The sequence below is a fragment of the Alosa sapidissima genome, chromosome 14, assembly GCF_018492685.1.
Source record: "Alosa sapidissima isolate fAloSap1 chromosome 14, fAloSap1.pri, whole genome shotgun sequence".
Lineage (NCBI taxonomy): Eukaryota > Metazoa > Chordata > Actinopteri > Clupeiformes > Clupeidae > Alosa > Alosa sapidissima.
The window spans coordinates 6,038,078-6,058,504 of record NC_055970.1 but is presented as its reverse complement, the minus strand read 5'-3'; the positions used below and the strand labels follow the sequence as shown (position 1 = coordinate 6,058,504).

General features: G+C 44.0%; 2 protein-coding genes across 3 annotated transcripts in view; one reads left to right on the top strand and one right to left on the bottom strand.

Moving 5' to 3' along the window:
• Positions 1 to 223: 223 nt before the first annotated feature.
• e2f8 (E2F transcription factor 8) lies at positions 224 to 7,984 on the bottom strand. Of its 2 annotated transcripts, none has more exons than XM_042061430.1 (14): positions 6,403 to 6,586; positions 6,136 to 6,220; positions 5,722 to 5,970; positions 5,431 to 5,626; positions 4,974 to 5,300; positions 4,538 to 4,699; positions 4,287 to 4,424; positions 3,927 to 4,139; positions 3,744 to 3,828; positions 3,117 to 3,627; positions 2,480 to 2,800; positions 2,170 to 2,302; positions 1,633 to 1,979; positions 224 to 1,275 (listed from the first exon to the last, which is right to left on the bottom strand). In XM_042061430.1, exons 1-14 carry the CDS (start codon positions 6,438 to 6,440, stop codon positions 1,114 to 1,116), a joined length of 2,967 nt encoding a protein of 988 aa, XP_041917364.1. In that variant the 5' UTR covers positions 6,441 to 6,586; the 3' UTR covers positions 224 to 1,113. The 2 variants fall into 2 exon arrangements, with proteins under 2 accessions (XP_041917364.1, XP_041917365.1); XM_042061431.1 differs by lacking the exon at positions 6,403 to 6,586 and adding an exon at positions 7,503 to 7,984 and having other exon boundaries at positions 225 to 1,275.
• Positions 7,985 to 10,010: 2,026 nt separating this feature from the next.
• The window catches only part of nav2a (neuron navigator 2a), a 188,508-nt gene continuing 178,091 nt past the window's right edge, over positions 10,011 to 20,427 (top strand). Inside the window, 2 exon segments of the mRNA XM_042061593.1 lie at positions 10,011 to 10,072; positions 10,812 to 11,424. Of these exon segments, the coding sequence (XP_041917527.1) occupies positions 11,335 to 11,424 (90 nt within the window). The 5' untranslated portion in view covers positions 10,011 to 10,072; positions 10,812 to 11,334.

Sequence of the window (20,427 nt, the reverse complement as noted above, 5' to 3'; positions counted from 1 at the left end):
ATCGGTCCATTTGCTCATGACTTATATCGGTCTTTAACGCTGGCATGGAGGAAGGTTCCAGTAGGACTGGACGCTGTAGTTCTTTTATGATGGGTGAAGGGGTGTAAATGTGGTAGAGGGGCAACTATCACAACATTGCTTTTGTTCCACAAGGGTGTATATGTATGTACAACTGAAGAATTGGAGACAAAAGCTTCAGACAAGTAATTCTCCAAATAAGTATATTTATTACATTTCTGAATGAAAATAAGTTTTACTATATCACTATTAGAGTTGCCTGATTCCATCTAAAACAAGGGTAATTTTTTGACATTAGCTTGCAGTTCTATCACAATTTTTAAGGGGTAAAAGTCAAAATATACAGTGTGCAAAGTTGTAGTATTATCCTATGGTTTATTAATACATACATTACAGTATTATCTACAATACTTTAATTTTACTTTTTTTCAGTCAGATGGTCCTTTTCTTGAAACAGAAACAACCCCAGTTTTTGGTTCACTACAGGTCTATGGCACTTTGAGACAGATGACATAAGGTTTCCTTCCCTTCTTGACATCAACTTCAACACTTTTATATTCATCAGATACAGCTGTCATTTCATGACCTCCATTAAGATTCCTCTGTATACAAAACCCTTTGACCAATTAAATTCAAGTTATACCACATTATAACACTTGCATCTTCACAAAGTAAAATGTTTCAAAAAACACTTCAGAATAAAACTGTCCTCATGTCAGCTCTCCAGCTGACTGAAATTGGTTGAAAGAAGGCTCGTTTCCGCATTCAACCTGGAATGGTTTCTCCCCTCTCCCCCAGGGCGAGAGGCATGCATGCGAATACCATGAATAGCACCATGTCCAAATGCTTCGTAGCGTCGACACAGCTACATACCCTGAGCACTAGTACACGATAAAAGCACTTGACACCCACAGTATGGAATTAATGCATATCTAAAAGCACCACTTTCAAGAATAATCAATGCCACAGTACAAAACCACTACCAAACATCCTCTATCCATACACTCAAACACACGCGCACACACACAGGCTCAGGGGTGCAAGGGTGTTTAGCAGCAGAGAGACGTCTGACCCTGGCCAAGAGGGTTATGTCTTTCAGGCATCTTCAGGACTGACGTCCAGTTTCCTCTGGGGGATGTAGAGGGTTTTGGTGGGCACTCCAGCGGTCACGGTGGTTAGGGTGGACAGTGAGGACACGGGCGTGTGGAAGAGACTGTGCTGGATGGACGGGGAGCCTTTTGGTGTGGCCATGAGGGACTGGGAGGGGGTGGGGAGAACAAAGACAGCGTGAAAACCACACCCAAATGGACTCCATTACTTACATTAACCCCACCCATAAAAGATCCTCTTTCAAAGAGACCAAAAACAAAAGAAGTATTTCTAAAGGGATCAGTGACAAGATGACTGAAAAGAGATCAGTTGTTTAGTGTGACTACTGAAACTGTTACTTTAAAAGTGAACCCTAATGGAATTCCAATTGGTTATGTAAATGTTAAGCCATTACTGTATGATTTGACTTGATTGCTAACCATTGGCTAAAGGAGAGAGAAAGTCATTTAATTAACCTCATGCTGTTAGATGCTCCTGCTGGTCTGTGAGCCATGTGGGTCTTACCTGTGGTAAGCTAATGAGAGTCAGGGGCTGGTTGGACGGTGCAGACTGGAGCACTCCGGCAGGGGACATGGGCTTGACGAAGATCATGCCCCGATGAGGGAGCCCAATGTGGGCCGCGGGCAGGGGGCTGGCGTGCTCGCCGGTGGGCGCCGGGCTGGGCATGGAGGTGCCGCCCGCGACGGCGCCAGCCGCAGGGATGAGCCCGATGTTCTGCAGGGTGAAGTTGAGGATGGCCGGGCTGGGGCTGTGGGTGCGCTGCATGTGCGCGGGGAAGGGCGAGATGGAGGGGGCCATGTGGAGAGACAGGCTGGTGGGGGTGAACTCCTGAGGATGGAGGGGTCTGGAACCTGACAGAGGAATGGACACATTTGGCAGTGAGACTCCAGATTACACATTCATTCAACATACAATATCCAATAATAGCCTGTGGATTTTGGGGTGATCCGTCCTATATTAAAAGAGGCATTACTACCAATAGTGCCATTGCTCAGGTTCTTAAGCTCTAAAAGGCACTTTGAGTCAACATGAGTTGCGTACCGGCTGTGGGGGTTTTGTAGATATTTGTAGGTGTGGACACTTTGCCAGTCTCTCCGTTGATTCCATGGGGGTCCTTGTAGCTGAAGAAGGACTGAGGTGTAATAGGAATCAGGTAGCCTGTGGGTATCAGAGTCTAGAACACAGAGAGGAAAACATCATGAGTCATGACTTTTTCCCCCCTCCATGACCACATCAAAACTCCCAGTATTACATCAATGTCAGATTAGGATTAACAGAACAATAGAAGGATTAATGTAATCCTGTTAGGAGAGACGTATGTTTCATGACTGTTCCCGGTCCAAATGCTCACCTCAGGGTGTAAGTGTCCGGCCTGTACCACCAGCTCCTGCAGTGGGACGCTGTGGCTCTGGCTCTGGACCTGAGTGGGGTGAAGTGGGGTGAGACCGGCCTCACTGTCCGAGGCCGCCGCCCTCTCCTCTTTCTCCAGGAAGGTCTCCACGCTGTGCTCCAGGGGCTGGGCACTCGCCGAGGCTGGACTCTGGTGCTCCTGGGGTTTGGTGAACTCTGGGTCCAGGTGCAGTGCTCTGGGGGAGGGCCGGCTGGAGACCAGACCCCCACGACGGGCCTTCAGCCTGGCCTGGAGGATCTCGCACAGCTTAGGGGACACGTCCTGACAAAACAGCCAAGGGGCAGATGGTGAGCACCACAGCATGTCATAGGGTACATGAATCCCACAAGCAAACAAACACATTATGTGTTTATGTTTGACTCTGAAATGCAGTGTTCAGTTATTTGCTACCTGGACAGATTTGTAAAAATTCCTTGTGAGCTCCTGTTCTTTCATTGGGTTTAGCTGCGTTAAGTGACCCATTGTACGTACGGTTCATATGAAATGCCTACCCACACGTCCGGTAAGCAAACACCTCATACAAAGCCCTCCTCATTGACATGACTGCTTGTGAGTACTTATTCTCAGGCGCACTCACCTCTGATGTACCGATGGCTTTTTTGACCTTTGATGGACTGTTTTCCGAAGAGGACTTGTCCCCACATTTTCGCTTCAGTGCAGATGGACTGCCCGATTCACCGCTGGACACACCGACCCCCTGACTGCCCGAAGTGACCGTCAACGGTGATCGGCTGGCGCCATCTCCGGGACTCTCGAACGTCATGGAGCGCACGGCCAGGCTGGTCGGTGCTGGCCTGTTGGAGGCGTGTGGCCGAAGGGAAGCTGGGTGCATGTAGACGGCGATGGGGCCTCCCACCTGGTGCTGAGGTAGTAGGACGGGGAAGAGGGGCGAGCACGCGGCCGGGAGATGGGACAGCGTCGTTGGGGTGAGAAGAGGCAGAGACACCCCGCTGCTGTCTTTCACATGAGCCTCGGAGGACAGGGGTGTTGAAATTGATGATGCTTTCTCTTCAGCAGGTTTGGTTTCTTCTGATTTCTTACTACTTAAGTCCTCTTTGGAAGATCCCTTTGATTCCTTGTCAGGTTTCCTAAAACAATCATATAATTGACACTTCAGTTACCATACAACACGGCTTTTGTGGCATTGTTTAATTACAAATGTTGACTCTTACTGACTGCCCATAGTAAAATCCAGCAAACTCACTTTGATTGTTGGTCCAACTGGATTTTGCAGATAGCAGCTAGCTGGGCCATCTTACTCGGGAGGAACTCTGAGCTTAATGACTCGCCTACAAAACAACAAATGTCAAAAGATGAGCTCACTGTCTATGAATAAACTCAAGTGGTCCATCTGCTACTCTCTGCATCACCGGGGGCCTTGACTCACTGGAGGTGACCCTGGTGGGGCTGGAAGGCGCAGAGTTGATCTTGCGGCGGTCCTCCTGGATGCTCTTCACCATTTTCATCAGGGAGGGGTGCCGGGTGAACCCTCTCTTCCCACCAGGGGACGAGAAGAGGTTTTTGGCACAGTTCTCAACGGATGACCGAGACTCCAGAGTTTTCGTTGTTGCAGTGGTGGATGACATGGTTCTGGGCACTTCTAAATTAGGGAACAAATTCAAATGGAGGTCACAATCATGACAAATTGTATTCCAAATATGACACAGCATGATATTTTGGTCTCCGCCCCAAAGCTTAAACAAATAAAAACCATGAATCAGACGCTCAGGTTCCTATGGTTGCTCACCCTTTGGAGATGGCAAGTCCTCAGGCCCAGTCCATTTGAAAGCAGGCTTCCTCCCCCTCTCCTCAGTCACGTGGACTTTCTTGATCAGCTCCAGGCTGCTCAGAACGTTGGCAATGTCATACAGCCTCCGGATCTTGGCTAAAAATACATATCAACACAATGAAGGTCAGATTTAAACTAGGTCTTTTACCAAAGTACCCAAGCGTGTAAACAAGCACTAAAAAAAGATAGCTGGTGATTGTGATACTCACTCTTAAACTTGCATTTGTTGATGTCCTCAACCGGGTCCTCCCCGATAAGAATTTTGGCAGCCACCTCCAAACTGACCACGCGCGGAGTGGACACGAGGAACAACATGACAAACTTCTGACTCATCACCCTCAGAGACTTGTCTTTGCGACTGTTGACAGAGGCTGGGCAAGGGGAGAAGAAATGGTGCTGCTCAACATTCAAAAGTATAACCTATAACATAACTTTCAATGTAAAACATTCACTCCTTTGTCAAAGACGTATTTAATCATTTCCACAACTGTACTGTTCAACATGCATGTAAAAGCTTTGCAAATGTATAGATAGATAGATGGATAGATACTTTATTGATCCCTAGGGGAAATTCAAGAATATATAGGATGTATAGGAATGTATAGGAACTGATACAGACTATAGAACATATTTTAGTCAACTCACCACCTCTGAACTCCAATCCTGGGAGTTCAACGAAGCACATGTCCTTTTGGCCATTCTCAGTGTCTGCGTCTTGCAGGAAGGCCTCGTCGTTCTCCTTCTCCTCGCCTTCCAGGTCAAACTCGCGGTCCTCCTGCTCCAGGCTCCACTGGCGGATCTGCTGCATCTGCTGACTGTAACGTTGCTCCTTGCCCGCTCTCCGCAACCTGGCCAGCGTCTGGGGCAGGTTGGATCGCCCGTGCCACGTGTACCGGTTCTTTGCCAGGCGGCTCACCATGTGAAGGCTTTCCAGAACATTCATGATGTCATAAATGCGCCGCCGTTCCACATCTGAAAGATCAAACGTATCATGTATATAGTCACATTACAGATGAGAATGGATGCATAGCGTTTACATATTATTATTATTTGAGTGAATATTTAATCCAAACTAATTTCAAAAGAAGAGACTGTGACCTACTCAGTTCACCAGCTACATCGTCAAGGCAGATATCATTGTTGACTGCAGGGTTTGGGTAGTCGGGATAGCGAGCAAGGAATTTGTGACAGAGGAGCCCCAAGCTCTTCTCTTTTCGACTGATCTGAAGCTTCTCAGCTTCTTCACCTATTCCTGGCTCCTGTTCAGTCTGATCAGTGATTGACCTTTCGGTTTCACCCTGTACGTGAAAAATGAACAGAGGATAGACATAAACATCTACATGAGCAGAGCGCTCATAATAGCAAAGACCACATGGTAATCGGTGATTCTAACCTGTGCTACATTTTCTGTGTCTCCTCCTTCAGTGCCCTCCTTGCAAAGCTCTCTTTCACGGTTGCGGATTTCTGGGCTCGCCGCACTTATGAGCATCTTCAGGTTTGAGGTAGGAGTCCAGGGCTCACTTAGGGATCCTTTGCCTTTAGTGGGGGTTGTGAGGGGCCCCATGTTCTGCTGGCACTCAGAATATGAGGAGACCTTTCCCGGTGTTTTAGTCAGCAAGTTTGGCTCAGCAAACACATCCCCCTAAAAACAGACACACAATCTCTTTCAGAATATTCCTTCACAGGCATTTTCAAATGGTGTGATGAAATAATAACAAATATATGCAACTGGGTGGAATGAGTTGCAAAATACTTGAGAGTTAGGCCTAATTAATTCATTCATCCAAAAACATGGTAACACACTGACCTTATGATCTGGTGCTGGTTGGACACGAGTTTGTAGATTTTGGCTTAGATTTTGGATATCTTGCAAAGCACTGGTCATTTTCCACCTTTCAAAAAACAAACAACCTGTTAAATTTCAAATAGATATGGAAAACACTGCCCATAAAGGTTACTACAAATGGCTACTGATCTCAAAAGACATCTTGCTAACCAACTTTAGCTAGGTAAACAAAATAGGTAAAAAAAAAAAAAAAGGTAAATCTGTAGGTCATCATACAGATAAATACACCTTTTCTTCACGGCATTGTACATTCGCGGAGAAAGCATTGTTGATCTACCAGTGTGGCATACATTTTAAGATACTGCTTTGTAAATATTCCATAATAGCTTTACTACATTTAGTAGGCTACTAAACCATTGTTAAAAGCATAGGCTGTATAAGGAAACAAGATATTTCAAACTTCCTTCCAACGTTTGGCGGTAACTGCCAACTATTCTATGGAACTACTGTAGAACGTAAGGATAGCCACGCCCCCTACCATTATCAACCAATAATAGCGAAGCGGGAGAAGATTTCACGGAAGTGTAGACGGTCCCGCGCAGGTACCATATTTTTTAAAATCTTGGCGCGGAACCCCCGACGTAAATTCCAATTGACACAACCCGGAAATAAGAAACGTACAGCGAAAACTGAATTTAGGACTCGGATAAATGCAGTATTATTTCTAAAGGCATTTTAGTTAAATAGATGATGCGTAGAACAAACTACCAACAATCCTAAAAGCCATTCAAATTAGTGTACCTAAGGAAATGCTTTGATGATACGTGCTACTAGGTTGACCTATGCGACCAAACAATTAATTTTATGTGCAGTCTAAAGTCACTAACGTTAACATTAGCATGCTACTGCTGTCTGTTGTTTCCGTAATCATAGAAGTATGTACTAGACTAACACAGTGTATTTATATATCGCTAACTAGTCTGAGAAAGTGAGCGCGAATTAACTGCTTCAGTGCTAGTTTGAATTTAGCGGTATGCTCCAGGTTAACTGTAAACATTTAACGTTAGCTTGTGATGCACCATCCTAACCATATTCAGAATGCAGTTATGGGCATTCAAAAAAACATCGTCTCCTTAAAAGAGTGATATGTTAAGTATTTGATTCTTCCAATCAGCAGTTGTGATCTTTACTTCAACGTTAACATTACATTGAATTAGCTTGCGCGCTAGCCTTCCCTGTGTCAACGTTAGTTGAATTAGCTAGCTGGCTGACGTTACCCGGGCTTTCTTTTAGCCCGCCAGGTCGTTTAAAACTGATTTAATAAAATATCACGACAATCGCATTTTCAACATTATGTCCATGCATGGAGTGGTACAAAAAAAACTTACCTATTCGAGTCAAAATATCTTCAACTTCTCTCCAACTCTGATTTAACATTCAGGCATGACATGGACAGGCCTAAACAGACCACGGAACCTATTAAGCTCCCAAAGACTTACTTAGGGGTACCGACAAACATAAATCGGAACATATACGACACTCATCGAGTCTAAAATTAACTTAGTTAGAAGTCAAAACATAGTATCAAAGCAGATATCTTCAGTAATTCAAGTGGAAACTTGAACATCATTTCATGGTATCCACAAGTAGCAAGTTGCACTACTGGTCAGCCTAAAGTTGCAATGTATCATTGCATATTCATTCGTGTCAATATATTCTTAAGACCTAATGGCATTCATTCCTCTGATCTGTCCATCGACCAGTGGTTCTCATGTGTTCCAGTGAGACAGATGTAAGTTCATACGACCAACTTTGACCATTTGTCCCGCCTAGAGAGCCATAGAGAGAGACCAATGTTTTCTTTACCGCCCTGGTCCCGCCCAGTACTGTGTAGGCCTACATACAGCGCGCCTTAATCTGCCCCACCTTTGCTTGCCCCCCAGCCAACCAGAGGATAGCCGAGATTAACAGAGGAGGGGTCAGGCAATTGTAACTGTTACTATTTGTTTTAACAATGACTCATCAACAATTACAGATGATCAAACAGTTACAGAGAATGAGCATGCCACGTACAATGAGGCACATAAGCAGTAAATTAATAATATGTACAACGACAAATGTTTTGGGGGGCCACCCAAAATGAGGTGGCGGGCCGTAGTTTGGGGACCACTGCTCTAGACCACCGTCATTTGCAATTTCGATCAACTGCTCTTCCTCCTTAGACAAGTTAGGACTATTCGCGATATTGACAAATGGGTTGCGGACTCATTGGTTTGCCGTGGATCTTTGGAGGATGGGAAGTAACGCTCAAAACTCATTTGAAAGCGCAACAAGATCGCGCACCAGCTGCGAGAGAAAGGGCCCTGCCTCAGTCTCTCCCAAAACCCCCACTACTGTTTTGGAACATATCAAATACACCCCGTTCCACTCGTCCCCACAAATCAAGATTGGCTTTAAATGCAGCGACTTTATCTGCCAGTTTAAAGACAGTCGTCATTCTCCCCTGGAGTGACAGGTTGAGGTCATTAAGCAACCTGAATATGTCACACAGGTAAGCGATTTGACACCCAGTCCTTATCACTAAAATGTGCAGCTAAATGTGCAGCTAGCGGCTCTCGCAACTCAAACACTCTGACCAGTGACCTGCTAAAGATGCTTGTTTTTTGTTGCTCATTCTAGCAGTTTAGCTAACTTCGTGTGACACTACCGTTCGCTAAGAAGGTGAAGTGAGCTGACCTGAGGCTGCGCAACGCTGATAATAAAAATGGCAATATGTAAAAGTGTTGAAGGCGGGACAGACGTACGAAAATAGACCTTGCAAAATGCAAACATGCGTGCAATCAAACAACTGCATATAGGCATATGCCATGTAAAAACATGACATTATTGCAAATTAAATTTAATTTAGTTTGCATGCATTTTTTTTAAACTCATGTTAGGAATGTCCGGCCGCGGCCCGGTGGTTGGGGACCGCTGCTGTAGAAGAACACCCAACCACCCCTCTTCTACACAATTGCTTTAACATTGTTTTATGGTGTTTTTTTTTTTAAATAAAAAAATAAATAAGTTATTGCACTGTCAATATCTTCTACAACAGACGTTATGGCGAAATGTCTATTCTAGCAAGATTTTGTTAGGGAGAACCGGGATGAATGAAACACTTTGCAATTAACCGTCATTTACAAAGACATCATACTATACTGAAAGCTAATATTTTGTCACTAGCTAACTACACTTTGTCCTCTGTCAGACACAGTTGCATTTTCTGTCAAACACAGTTGCACAGTTGCATTTTTGTCTGGTCCGAACCGCTCTGGTTCGGGCATAGTTCGACAACGGAACAAGTCCAGACCGAACTTCTCGTCCTCAAATGTTGTGGGTAGGGCTAAGTTCGTCTGGCTTCCAGGCTATGTAAAATATTGAGGCTACCAAAATGTTTCGCAGTATTTGCAGTAGGCCTAATGCAATCCCCTTACGAAACGCAATCGATATCCTCAGACCATATCATCACTCTCTACCACGAACCAAACTTGCAAGCTATGTTGGGAGGTTCCTTCAGATTTAACATGTCTGGGCAAATGAGAAGAAGGCGTGGTGGGTGGATCACATATGCAAATGAAAACGTTGTTTGTTGCAGAGTAGGCTATGGAATGCATCGAATTCTTGGTTGGTGGAAGAGCAGTGGAATTCGAAAATTCGACACTAGATGGCAACAAATGCATTCTCGTAGCAAGTTGTCATGGAAACGGAACGCGGAAAAAATTGGGAGAGACTGAGCGCGGGGCAGTGACGTAATGTGATCGATTGAAAGTGGTGGGGCTCTAGTGGTGAGACAGAATCGCATGCGCTGGCTGCGTCTGCTGCACGACTCAACTAGGGAACAGAGAGAGAGAGAACGAGAGGAAGGAGTGTGGAGGAGCATCCCATGCGCGAGTAGATCCTGAACAGTTGTTTTGGGGTAAGTAAGCTACACAGTCTGGTTTTTACGAAAACGGTTTACATTTTAAGCATAGTCTTCAACAACCACAGTGGTTGCAAGATAATAACTGTGTGTTTTGGAGAGTCGTTTACATTTAGTCAGAGAAGTAGCAATTGCTTCACCTACCCCAAGCGTATTTGGATTCTTGCGCTTGCAGGAGTGCGGTCTCTCTTTACCAAACGCTGAATAACCAACAAGAAGAATGACTAAGATAATTGGTAAATTGAATTAAGATCAGACGTTTATTGGAATCATTTGAAAGTAGACAGCCGTTGTCAACGTTGGCTTGCAATCAGTCCGGGTTAAGGTTTTCAAAACGGCAATAATAACTCAGTGGCGCAGTGGCGTGCACCTGCTTGAAGGCAACTCGTCGCTAAAATAGCTCTGCAGTGCTTTAGGGGTTCCGATGTGATGTGTGATCACTTAGTCATTATAAGTTATGCGGGCAAATGTTCCTTTTTACACAGGTTGTAGGTCTACTTATTTATCTGGGCGTATGCAATAATAAACCTGTATGGACAATGAAATAGTGTTGAAGGCAAGATCAGCTATACATGGATATAATCATATTAATTTTCTGTCTAACCCAACCGGGAGATGACTTTAGCACAGAATATCATCTCGAATAGTTTAGCTGATGTCATTCTAAGATAGTCAGCATTGAAGTTATCTCTTTAAGTGGCAAAGCCTACAACTGCCCTGCATTTTTTCTCTACAGGCATATTGGTGGTGGTGGTGATAAGAAGTCATTCTGTCTGGAGCACAAGTCGTGAGAAAGGAACACTGTGTCTTCTGTATCCTGATTTTTGTGGCAGCCAAGAAAGGTCAGCGATGTAGAATATCAAAGTAAATGGAGTCATGTTGACTGTGTGTCCCGCATGGTTAAGAAACTCCCACTCCACATGAAGGCGATGGATCATGGGCCATCATGAAGCAGGCCCTGCTGGTCTTAGTGACCCCATCTCCCCCTGATGTCTGTGACACGTCTGCCTCTCTGGACCATAGCTGAAAAGAAGCACCATGGTCTGACCTCACCTCTGACTGAGTCTCAACGCACAGCTACTCAGTGGGTCAGGTGCCTGTGTTTGGAATGGTGATGCTTTGAAAGTTTTGGAAGAGTATGGGGGCCTGAAGGACTTTGGTTTGGAGGACATTTAGTTTATTTAAGAGAGGGTGTTTTTTCCTGCCTGGTTGGATATTTGTTTTCCGAAGAAGGGACGTGTGGATAATAAAGGAGGCCAATGAAGAAGATGGAGTCAGGGGCAGAGGCCCCACCACCACAGCAGCAGAGGAGGAAGCCAGTGATGCATGGCTTGGAGGACCAGAAAAAGGTCAGTCCTGGTCTGCATTTCAAATAAAGTTTTTTATCTTTTGTTGGACAACCATCTTTTTACATTTGCTTGACATTGTGTTTGACACTGTTCTCATGCCTTTCAAATAATAATAAAGAACAATGTCAAAAACTCACATTGCTTACACAGAACATTGTGCCAATAGTTTAATTTACCCTTTGATAATTATTGCACAGTTGTGGTACATAACTTCAGAAAACAATCACCTCTAGGGTTATCTTTTATCCAATTCAGTATTCTCTTGCCATTGCTACATGCTGAAGTGTCCCTGCTAGGCTTCTCTCATTAGTGCTCTGATTAATGATTGGTTGTGGTGTGGTGTATCCTGTGCCATATGGGCCAGTGGTGAGGTATCAGGTGCAGTGGATGCATAATTGACTTGTCTGGTGAGAATGTGTGTATCATTCATGGGCTCTCTCAGATGCATGAGGGGACTTCATTGATTGCACCAAAAGGCTTACATTGGACTGCACAAGAATGAGCTTGTTTGTATGATTTGTTTGATTTACACTGGGTGTTAGGAACTGTGAGGTCAAAATAAGCTAGGGGTGTTGGTCTAGACAGGCATTATGATGGATGATTGTGTGGATGGTCACTGGGAGGAGGTTGGCAGTGAGTGACATTAGTATGCAGTGGTTGTCAGGGGTTTCAGGGGTTGCGGTGGGAGCCCATCTGTTCTGGCCTTGGACCAGCGGGAGAGGATGGCATCTGGGGTGGCATGATTTCATAATGGTGGAGTATGCATTCCTCAAAATCATGGCTACTAGAGTGCTAAAGCATCATGAATTTGTACCATATGGGACCTCTATTTGGAATTGCAAATTTGATACAGTAACGGGATCTGTAAAAAGTATCTCATAGTTATTTACCTACTTATGATTCCCAACAAAATGTTCTTGTACAGTGTTTGAGGAGAAGGCAAACTGTGCCAAAAGCAATATATTATCTGATCGTTTTCTGATAAGCTTCCGTCTCCAGACTTGGCACTCGTGGCCGGAGTCTTATTGTATATAGCAGACTTGCTGTCTTTGTGGAGTATTTTTCCTTTTGCGTCTTGGGTTCCGTGGGATGAATTTGTTGAGTAAGTGGATCTCCCCATGCGACTTGAATGCCTCTTAAACACTGACGTGTTTTCCTCAGACTATGCATGTAAGCCATGCGGAGGGGATGGTTTGGGAGAGCCGTTGCCTGTGTGCTATCACTTTAGGCAAACTGGGCTGTTTGCCAAAATGGAAAAAGCTGTTATTTTCCCCCCTGTTAATCGGATACACGGAGACACTTTTTGGCGGTAACACTTTATTTTAATGTGTCGCTGTTACAGTGTACCTACCTAATTAGGTACAGTGGTACAACCTGTGTTACAACATGTACTATCAGGTACTATCATTGTACTTGCATTATGTATTTGTGGGTACCTACATATATCTGTTACATTGTAATACTGAGTGCTTTTACAAAACTTTGCCAATTTGTCTAAATTTTCATCAGAGGCAAAGAGCTGACCTGAGACCTGCTGGATGGGGTAAATCTGGTCATGATAGATTTGATATACAAATCATTCTTAGCTCCAGTCAAGGCCTCATTGTCTTCAGTGTACATGTAACAGCTGTGCTGCTACAACCTTGTTACTCTTTGATACAGTGGAATAAACCTATTAAGTGTACCAGTTAATTACTTACATGTACATATGACATGTATGTTATGTCTTGGATGTCTTGGAACAGGTCCACTAATTCACATGTACTGTGTGGTGAAACAGCAGACATGTTTCAACACATCAATTACAGGATGCATGACATCATTGACAGGATGTATATAATATGTCCATGTAAGTACTTAACTGGTACACTTAATTTTAATGGGTTTATTCCACTGTATCAAACAAGTAATACATGTGTACCAACACAGTTGATACATGTACTATATATGTAGGGTAATGGCAGACATGTTCCAAGACACCAATGACACAACATACATGTAATATGTAATTGTAAGTACTTAACTGGTACACTTCATTTTAATGGCTTTGTGCCACTGTATCAAAGAGCAATAAGTGTGTACCAACACAGTTGATATATGTACTATGTAGTGAATTAGTAGACCTGTTCCAAGACATCGAAGACACAACACAACATACATGTCATATGTACATGTAATTAATTAACTGGTACACTTAATAGGTTTATTCCACTGTATCAAAGAGTAACAAGGTTGTAGCAGCACAGGTTGGAGCTAAGAATGGTTTGTATATCAAATCTATCATGACCAGATTTACCCCATCCAGCAGGTCTCAAGTCAGCTTTTTGCCTCTGATGAAAATTTAGACAAATTGGCAAAGTTTTGTAAAAGCACTCAGTATTACAATGTAACAACTATATGTAGGTACCCACAAATACATAATGCAAGTACAATGATAGTACCTGATAGTACATGTTGTTACACAGGTTGTACCACTGTACCTAATTAGGTAGGTACACTGTAACAGCGACACATTAAAATAAAGTGTTACTTTTTTGGATCATTGGGGATGTTCAAAGGAATGCCTTGGTAAATCCCCCCCCACCCCCATATTTTGCCATCTCTTTGCTAAATTATTGATTTGATCAGGTAGCTTATGTTAAATTGATCACCTGGGATTTCCAAAAGCATGAATATTAATTGGTGTAACAAACATCCCAGCTGCTGTTTTCTAGTTTTCCAAAGACGGGATTCCTTCAGAGGATGCAGCCACCTAAGGCGAAAGGTACTGAAAGCTAGAAGTGATGAGTAGTAATTAAGATTTGGTGGCTGAGCAAACTTATGTTGCGTTTTTTTTGGCTTGATGACATGTTTCTGAAGAAGTTCTGTGGTGTGCTCCTTCTCTTGTGTATACAAATAGTAATACTGATGCTATGTGAAATGTAGTGTAATTACATAGGCTATGCATATCGACAATGCATATATTTTAAGTCCTCTATCTTTAATAGCTACAGCAGTCTTCAGCTGTGTGGAGCTCAAGGTACCATCTCCTTTCTCTCATATGGGGGGCTTAGCCTTTCAAGTCAGCATCGGTTTCCAACTTTGACATCATTACCGTGGGAGGCTTCCAGTGCTCAGGGGAGGGAGACAGTGAGACTGTAGTCTCTGCTGCTCCGCGCTGCCGTTGATCCTTAATAAACTAGAGCACTCTTGTGGTGGCGATGAGACTGGAGGGGTGGGCCATTGTGAAACAGTGTTGCCTTCCGTGGAATAGGTTGTAGGCGCCGCTCCCTAATTACCTGGCTTTGGATAGGTTTTCCAGATCCTGGTCCCCACGCATTGTCTGGGTCGCAGATGTAATTGGATTTTTCCCTAATCCTACTGTTTGGAATTTATTTTCCTCAGATGTTCTGGTGATTGTCATTCAGTGAGCACTAAAATGATGAAGGGTATAGACTATCAAAACACTGTGATGAATAGAAATCCATTTGCTGAAGCAGCGAGTCTAGCATGTGTTTGTCTGATAGCGTGATACACAGCCTTAGCTTTTGAAATTCACAAACCCCTATGGGGTATTGTCATTGGTCAATTGAAATTCAATGTAATATTGCATTCTCTCCAACACAGTGGAATCAGTTATAGATTCCCTACAAATGAAATGAGCAAATTGTGCTCTGTGAGAACCCCTCTTACTCCGGACCCTGTTTTCCCGTCAGGACTAACGCTCAGATAGCCCGATCAGTGCTATTGAGATACCATTGTGTGTTTTCTACAGAGACTTTACCCCAGTAACCTCAGTCTATGGCAAATATCTCTTACGATAATATATGTGGAAGATATCCAGAGCTATGTATATTTATGTATGTGTAGCCTAGAGTGGGTTGGTTTGATACCCTATTCAGGAGTGTTTTTTCACTTAGTGGATGGCTTTTTGAGAGGACCCAGTGAGATGCCAACGGGGATATTATACTTGGCCTGTCACAATGGAGTTGCTCGATGTCTGAGTACCCATGTGCAGTTGCCAAATTTTTCGGTTTATTTGCTCAGTACTTGCACATGAATTTTGATGGGGTTCAACTGGGATATGAAAATGGGGTCGCAGGTAATAAAAATACCCTTCGCTTCTCAATCTGCACCTTGTGATTGCAGTTCAGCAGTCGGCCCCAAATGTGTAAATGAAGGCTCTACCTCAGTGCGTGCGTCAGCCGCTAAAAGCCTTTGAACTGACACATCCCTCCAACTAACTTTGCACTTTGCGCCGCCATAGTCGTCTATTTTTGGTACAGCCCCTGGTGCCGAAGCTCAAGTCCTGTCTTCATGAGGTGCTGACAATTGAACAGGGCTGTCGGAGGGTCATAGGAAGTCCAGTATGAGCTGTGCAGTCTTTGCTAAGGCGATGTTTTTTCAGACCATAGGAAGCCATTCGATTAAATATATGCTGGTCTCTCACCAGAGATAATGGATTGTTTCCAGGCAAAAGAAAAAGGAATTTTAAAGACAAGGATGTGTGAATGTATGGTTTGAGCTATGATTTGACCTCTTACCAGGTTGCCATGGATACAGTTTGATAAATATTGCCTGTCATAGGTGCTGCAGAGAAACCGTTGCCTTTGGTTTGCATACAGTTGAAAAGGAGGAAAATAATGCAAATTGTTTAAAGATGAAAAATGAGGTACCGGTACATACTGAGAGAAGCACTTCCTGTTTTCTGAAGGCTATTACCTACAAGTGAGAGCTCCTTCTGTTATCCTGGGAAATGTAAATGCTTAGGGTCCAGTAGAAGATTAACAAAAAAATGAATGATTTTCTTTTTTGGAATGAAGCCATAACCATTTCCTCATTAAAATTGGGGTGGCTCCCATGATATGTATGTGTAGTGTGTAAGCATGAATGTGTAATTGAAGCGCCTCCTGAAATAGGCTTAATGAGGACTATTTAGATCATGCAAGCTTAGTGCTTTTGTCTGAGAGCAACCACTAATTTCATAGACTGCTACTCCTATTCATTTGTGAACAGCTCTCACTGCAGTAGCACAAGTACTTCCATTAAAACACCTTTGGTGCATTGACAAGGAGCATTGTAGATACAATTGCATGCCATGGTTTTAGCTTCTGCTGCATTCTAGTGTGAAGCGTCCCTTTTACAGTGTGCTGCTGCTGCTGTTCTTTGTGACAGGACGGTCGTCTCTCTATGCTAGCATATGGCTAAGGTCATTTAGGCTGTTTGCACTCATCAGGTTCTCAAACCTGCTGTTCATTTGGGGCACAGCAGCTGTGCTAATGGTGCTTTTAACCCCTTCAAACACTAGAGATTTCCCACGACTTTGTCTCGTAACGACATTAGTAATGTAATTGTTACAGTATGAATTTGTTATTTAGAGCTTGCCTTGTCTCGCTTGTGTCTTATCACATTGAATTAATAGATGGGAACCGCTGATAGGTCTTGTATTCAGTGATGAAGTGCTACTCTGACATTGAATATCAACGGGAGTTTAGGATCTCCATTAAACAGAGTAATCGCTTTTTCAATGCACTCCCTCCTCTCCTCTGTAAGTAATATAATGCAACCCTGGCATGTTTCCCAGAGAGAAAGAGAGCTATGTTTTGTTGTTGACAACTTTGATTGATTGTATGCCACAGGCCTCTACTACTCATATCTGTGGACTAGCTGAACATAATACCAGTGCACCTCGACCTTTGATTATTTACAATGAACCAGTGCATTGATTCAGACTTAATGGCTCCAATGCCTTGTTGTGATTATAAAAAGGAGTGTGGTAGCGCATGAGAACATTGTAGATGTGTCACTTTTTGCTGGCCTAATGTGTGTGTTATTGTATAGCTTAGCTGGTAAATCTTCTTATTCTAAAATTTGCAGTAATTGAATGAATGTACATTTTCAGTCGTGGGTATTCATTATGGGCTTTAGTTGTGACACTCCACATTGCCTCCCGCATCTGAACCCAGTGAAGCAGGTAGCCTAATCGGCATCTGCAGACCCGTAAGCAGTGAGCAAAGGAGTGGAACAGTTTTTGAAGGAGGGGAGTAGGTGGGGGGCAGGGGGGGTGGTGGTGGCGGCGGGCTACAGAGATTGTGCCTGTCCACCCAGGCGGCACTGATAAGCTGTGGATTTGGGGGTTTTGGGTATACGGGTCAGAGGGTGGGGCCGGCAGCCCAGGCCTCTGGTAGGCTCCAAGCGCCATCTGTCAGACCCACTGTCCCCAAGCACCGGGGCCGGCCGAGGACAGGTGGCCGGGCTGGCTGGACGGCCATGCTTGGACCATGGGAGACCAGGGCTGCTAGTTCGCTTTCTTAACACCTTGGCTTCGCTCAACCTCCATCTTTAATGTGTCCAAGACCGAAGGGATCGATGACAGGATCTGGTGGTTGGTGCCAAATCAAATGCCCATCACTATACTAAATAGCTAAAGCCAAATGTTATTTGCTGTGTTATCCTACAAGTCTTCCCATGACTATGTGTGTTAACCTGCTTGGGTGTGCTTGCTGTGTATATTCTGTGCTTAGTGTGTCCCTCTGTTCTATAGCGCACGTTAGCATGCGCTCCACATTTATGAGGTGTTTCCTCTCATTGTGGGTCATTGGTCCTGATCCGGTTGTGTCTGGATCGGTGGAGATGGTTTGGCAGTGAGCAGGTGCGAAGACTCATTCCCGCAGTGATGGGATTTATGACTGGCCCCTGTCCCATCTCCAGTTGGTCCTTTAGATGGAGGCTGACCACATATAGGCTATACTGTCCATTTTGCTCAAAATGGAGACAAATTACACTTTAATGGGAATTATAAAAAATAATGTGGCTAAGATGGAATGGAATTTTTAATTGAAGTAAATGTTCTGCTTTGGTGTTTCACCTCCTACGTCGTTATCTTCCATTTCTTCTGGAATTTTCTCATCTGTTTCACAGTGCATTTGTGAAGTGCTGAATGAGAGCACTGACTTGTGAATCATTTCAATTATCACCTTTCATTTCAGCTAGAAAATGAGAATCCAGCTGGCAGGGAGTCATTTGAATAATTTGGTTTGAAAGGAGAGAGTATTTTAATCTGTCTCCTTCTAATAGCCCTGTCTCTTCTGCATTATGGATCTTATCATGGTGATAAGCCAGATTTGCTCCTTTAATGTAGTCAATTTTCACATATTATCAGCTCCTTTATTAATTATTGCCATATTTTCCCAGTAACACGATGAAAAATGGGCAGTTGCCAAGGGGGCTGCTTGGGGCTTTCCATGTCAGTTATGGGATAGTGTGTGCATGTAAATAAATAAACAAATGCATAAATTAGCAGATAAAAGTCAAGCTTTCAGAATGACAAATAGCCCGCCTCCAAGTCATTTATTACTAGGAAGTGTACTGTAGACGGAGCGGAATCACCCTCAGCTTCGCCCCAACCCCAGTACCCATGATGCTTTGTGCTCTCTCGTTATAATTAAGTGAGTTCCCACTTTGCCTGGAGCTGTTAAGAACTAGCTGTGGTATTTATCTGCGGGCCCCAGTCAGTGTTGGGGAGAGGGTTAGGAGATGTAATGTGTGCCTTCCCCATTCTTCCTCCTCGTGTTTTCCCCCCACACGACTGTCGAGCAAGAGCCCGCTAGAATTCAATTTTACACTCCAGGAATTCTTCCACTGATAAGCTGGGATAAGGCGAAAATGGGCCTCTCTCTCTCGCTCTCTCGCTCTCTCTCTCTCTTTCATTTTTTTTTCCATTCGTACCCTGGAGTGCGAGGTGAGAGTTTTCCCAGATCCCCCCGCCCCTGTTTTCGGGACGCCTCCAAAGGAAAGCTTAATCGCCACGGCACCAGACATGGCTCCCACACAAAGAGGACTGGAGAGGCTGGAGGGCAACATGGCAAGCCTGAGGGAATCCCACGATGAACTTTTTGCCATTTGAAAATGTGAAATGTGTGTGTGTGTGTGTCTGTGTGTGTGTGTGTGTGTGTGTTATGACAGGTGTCACAGGGAAAAAAGCAAACAAACTAGTCATCGCTGGTGTTTGTGGCAGTGTGGGAATGAGCTGGCCAAGGTGACCATGAGGAATGATGTTAGTTTCTTGCCCTTTTGCTTGGGTAGGGAAATAAATAAATGTTGTTTTCCCATCACCCAAATGCTTTTATGGATTTCCATATAGTGTTACAAATATTGATTGTGCACTCTCAAAGACTCACTCAAACATGTAGTTTTCCAGTGAGGCCTATTTTGACAGTGCAGAAAACATAAATGAATGTTTGCTACTTTTCGGTTTGTGTATCATTTACAAACAGATTTTTTCTTTAGTAAAGAGTGAGTAAAACATGGCATAGAAAAAAAAAACCTCCTCAATCTAGTTTTTCCATTCCTTTCCAAGGTATTCATATACAGAAATAGGCCTAGTTTTAATAAACGGACCTAAAGATTTCGACTCCTGCTGTTGAGCAGTAATTTAGTCCAGTTCTCCGACTGGGTTGCCCTGAATAGAAACCAACCGTTGTGTTTTTTATCCCCCCTTGTCCTGTGCATCAATTTCCATATGTGCTTTCCCCCACAATGCAATGCAATCAGATGAGTATGAGCCGGAATGAATCACTGAATGATTTCCTGTCACCCATTGGCCTCTGCAATGTGCAGGTGAGCATGCTGCATTTCAATGTGGCTATGTCTGGCGGGCGGTGGGGGAGGTTATTGTGTGTGTGTGTGTGTGTGTGTGTGTCTCCACTGAGCAGGTGGTGAACCTGCTTGAGCACAGAAGGCAATATTGGGCGGTCAGAGAGAGAAAGGAAGAAATGTGAAATGATGCTGCAGGGCATTTAGTTTAGCTGGATGTATCTGGCTGAGTGAGGTGAGGTTAGCTGCTCTATCCTCTGATGGGATGTCATGTTTCAGGATCCCCTCAGGAAGATGTTTTAAAAGCTGCTCTTTAATTGCACTTAGTTCCTATGTGGGTAATTGGACCTTTTAGCAGGAACATGTGTTATTAATGCTCCCGTAGCTGTGAGCATCCCCACAAGGCAAACATCTCCATGATCAATGTAT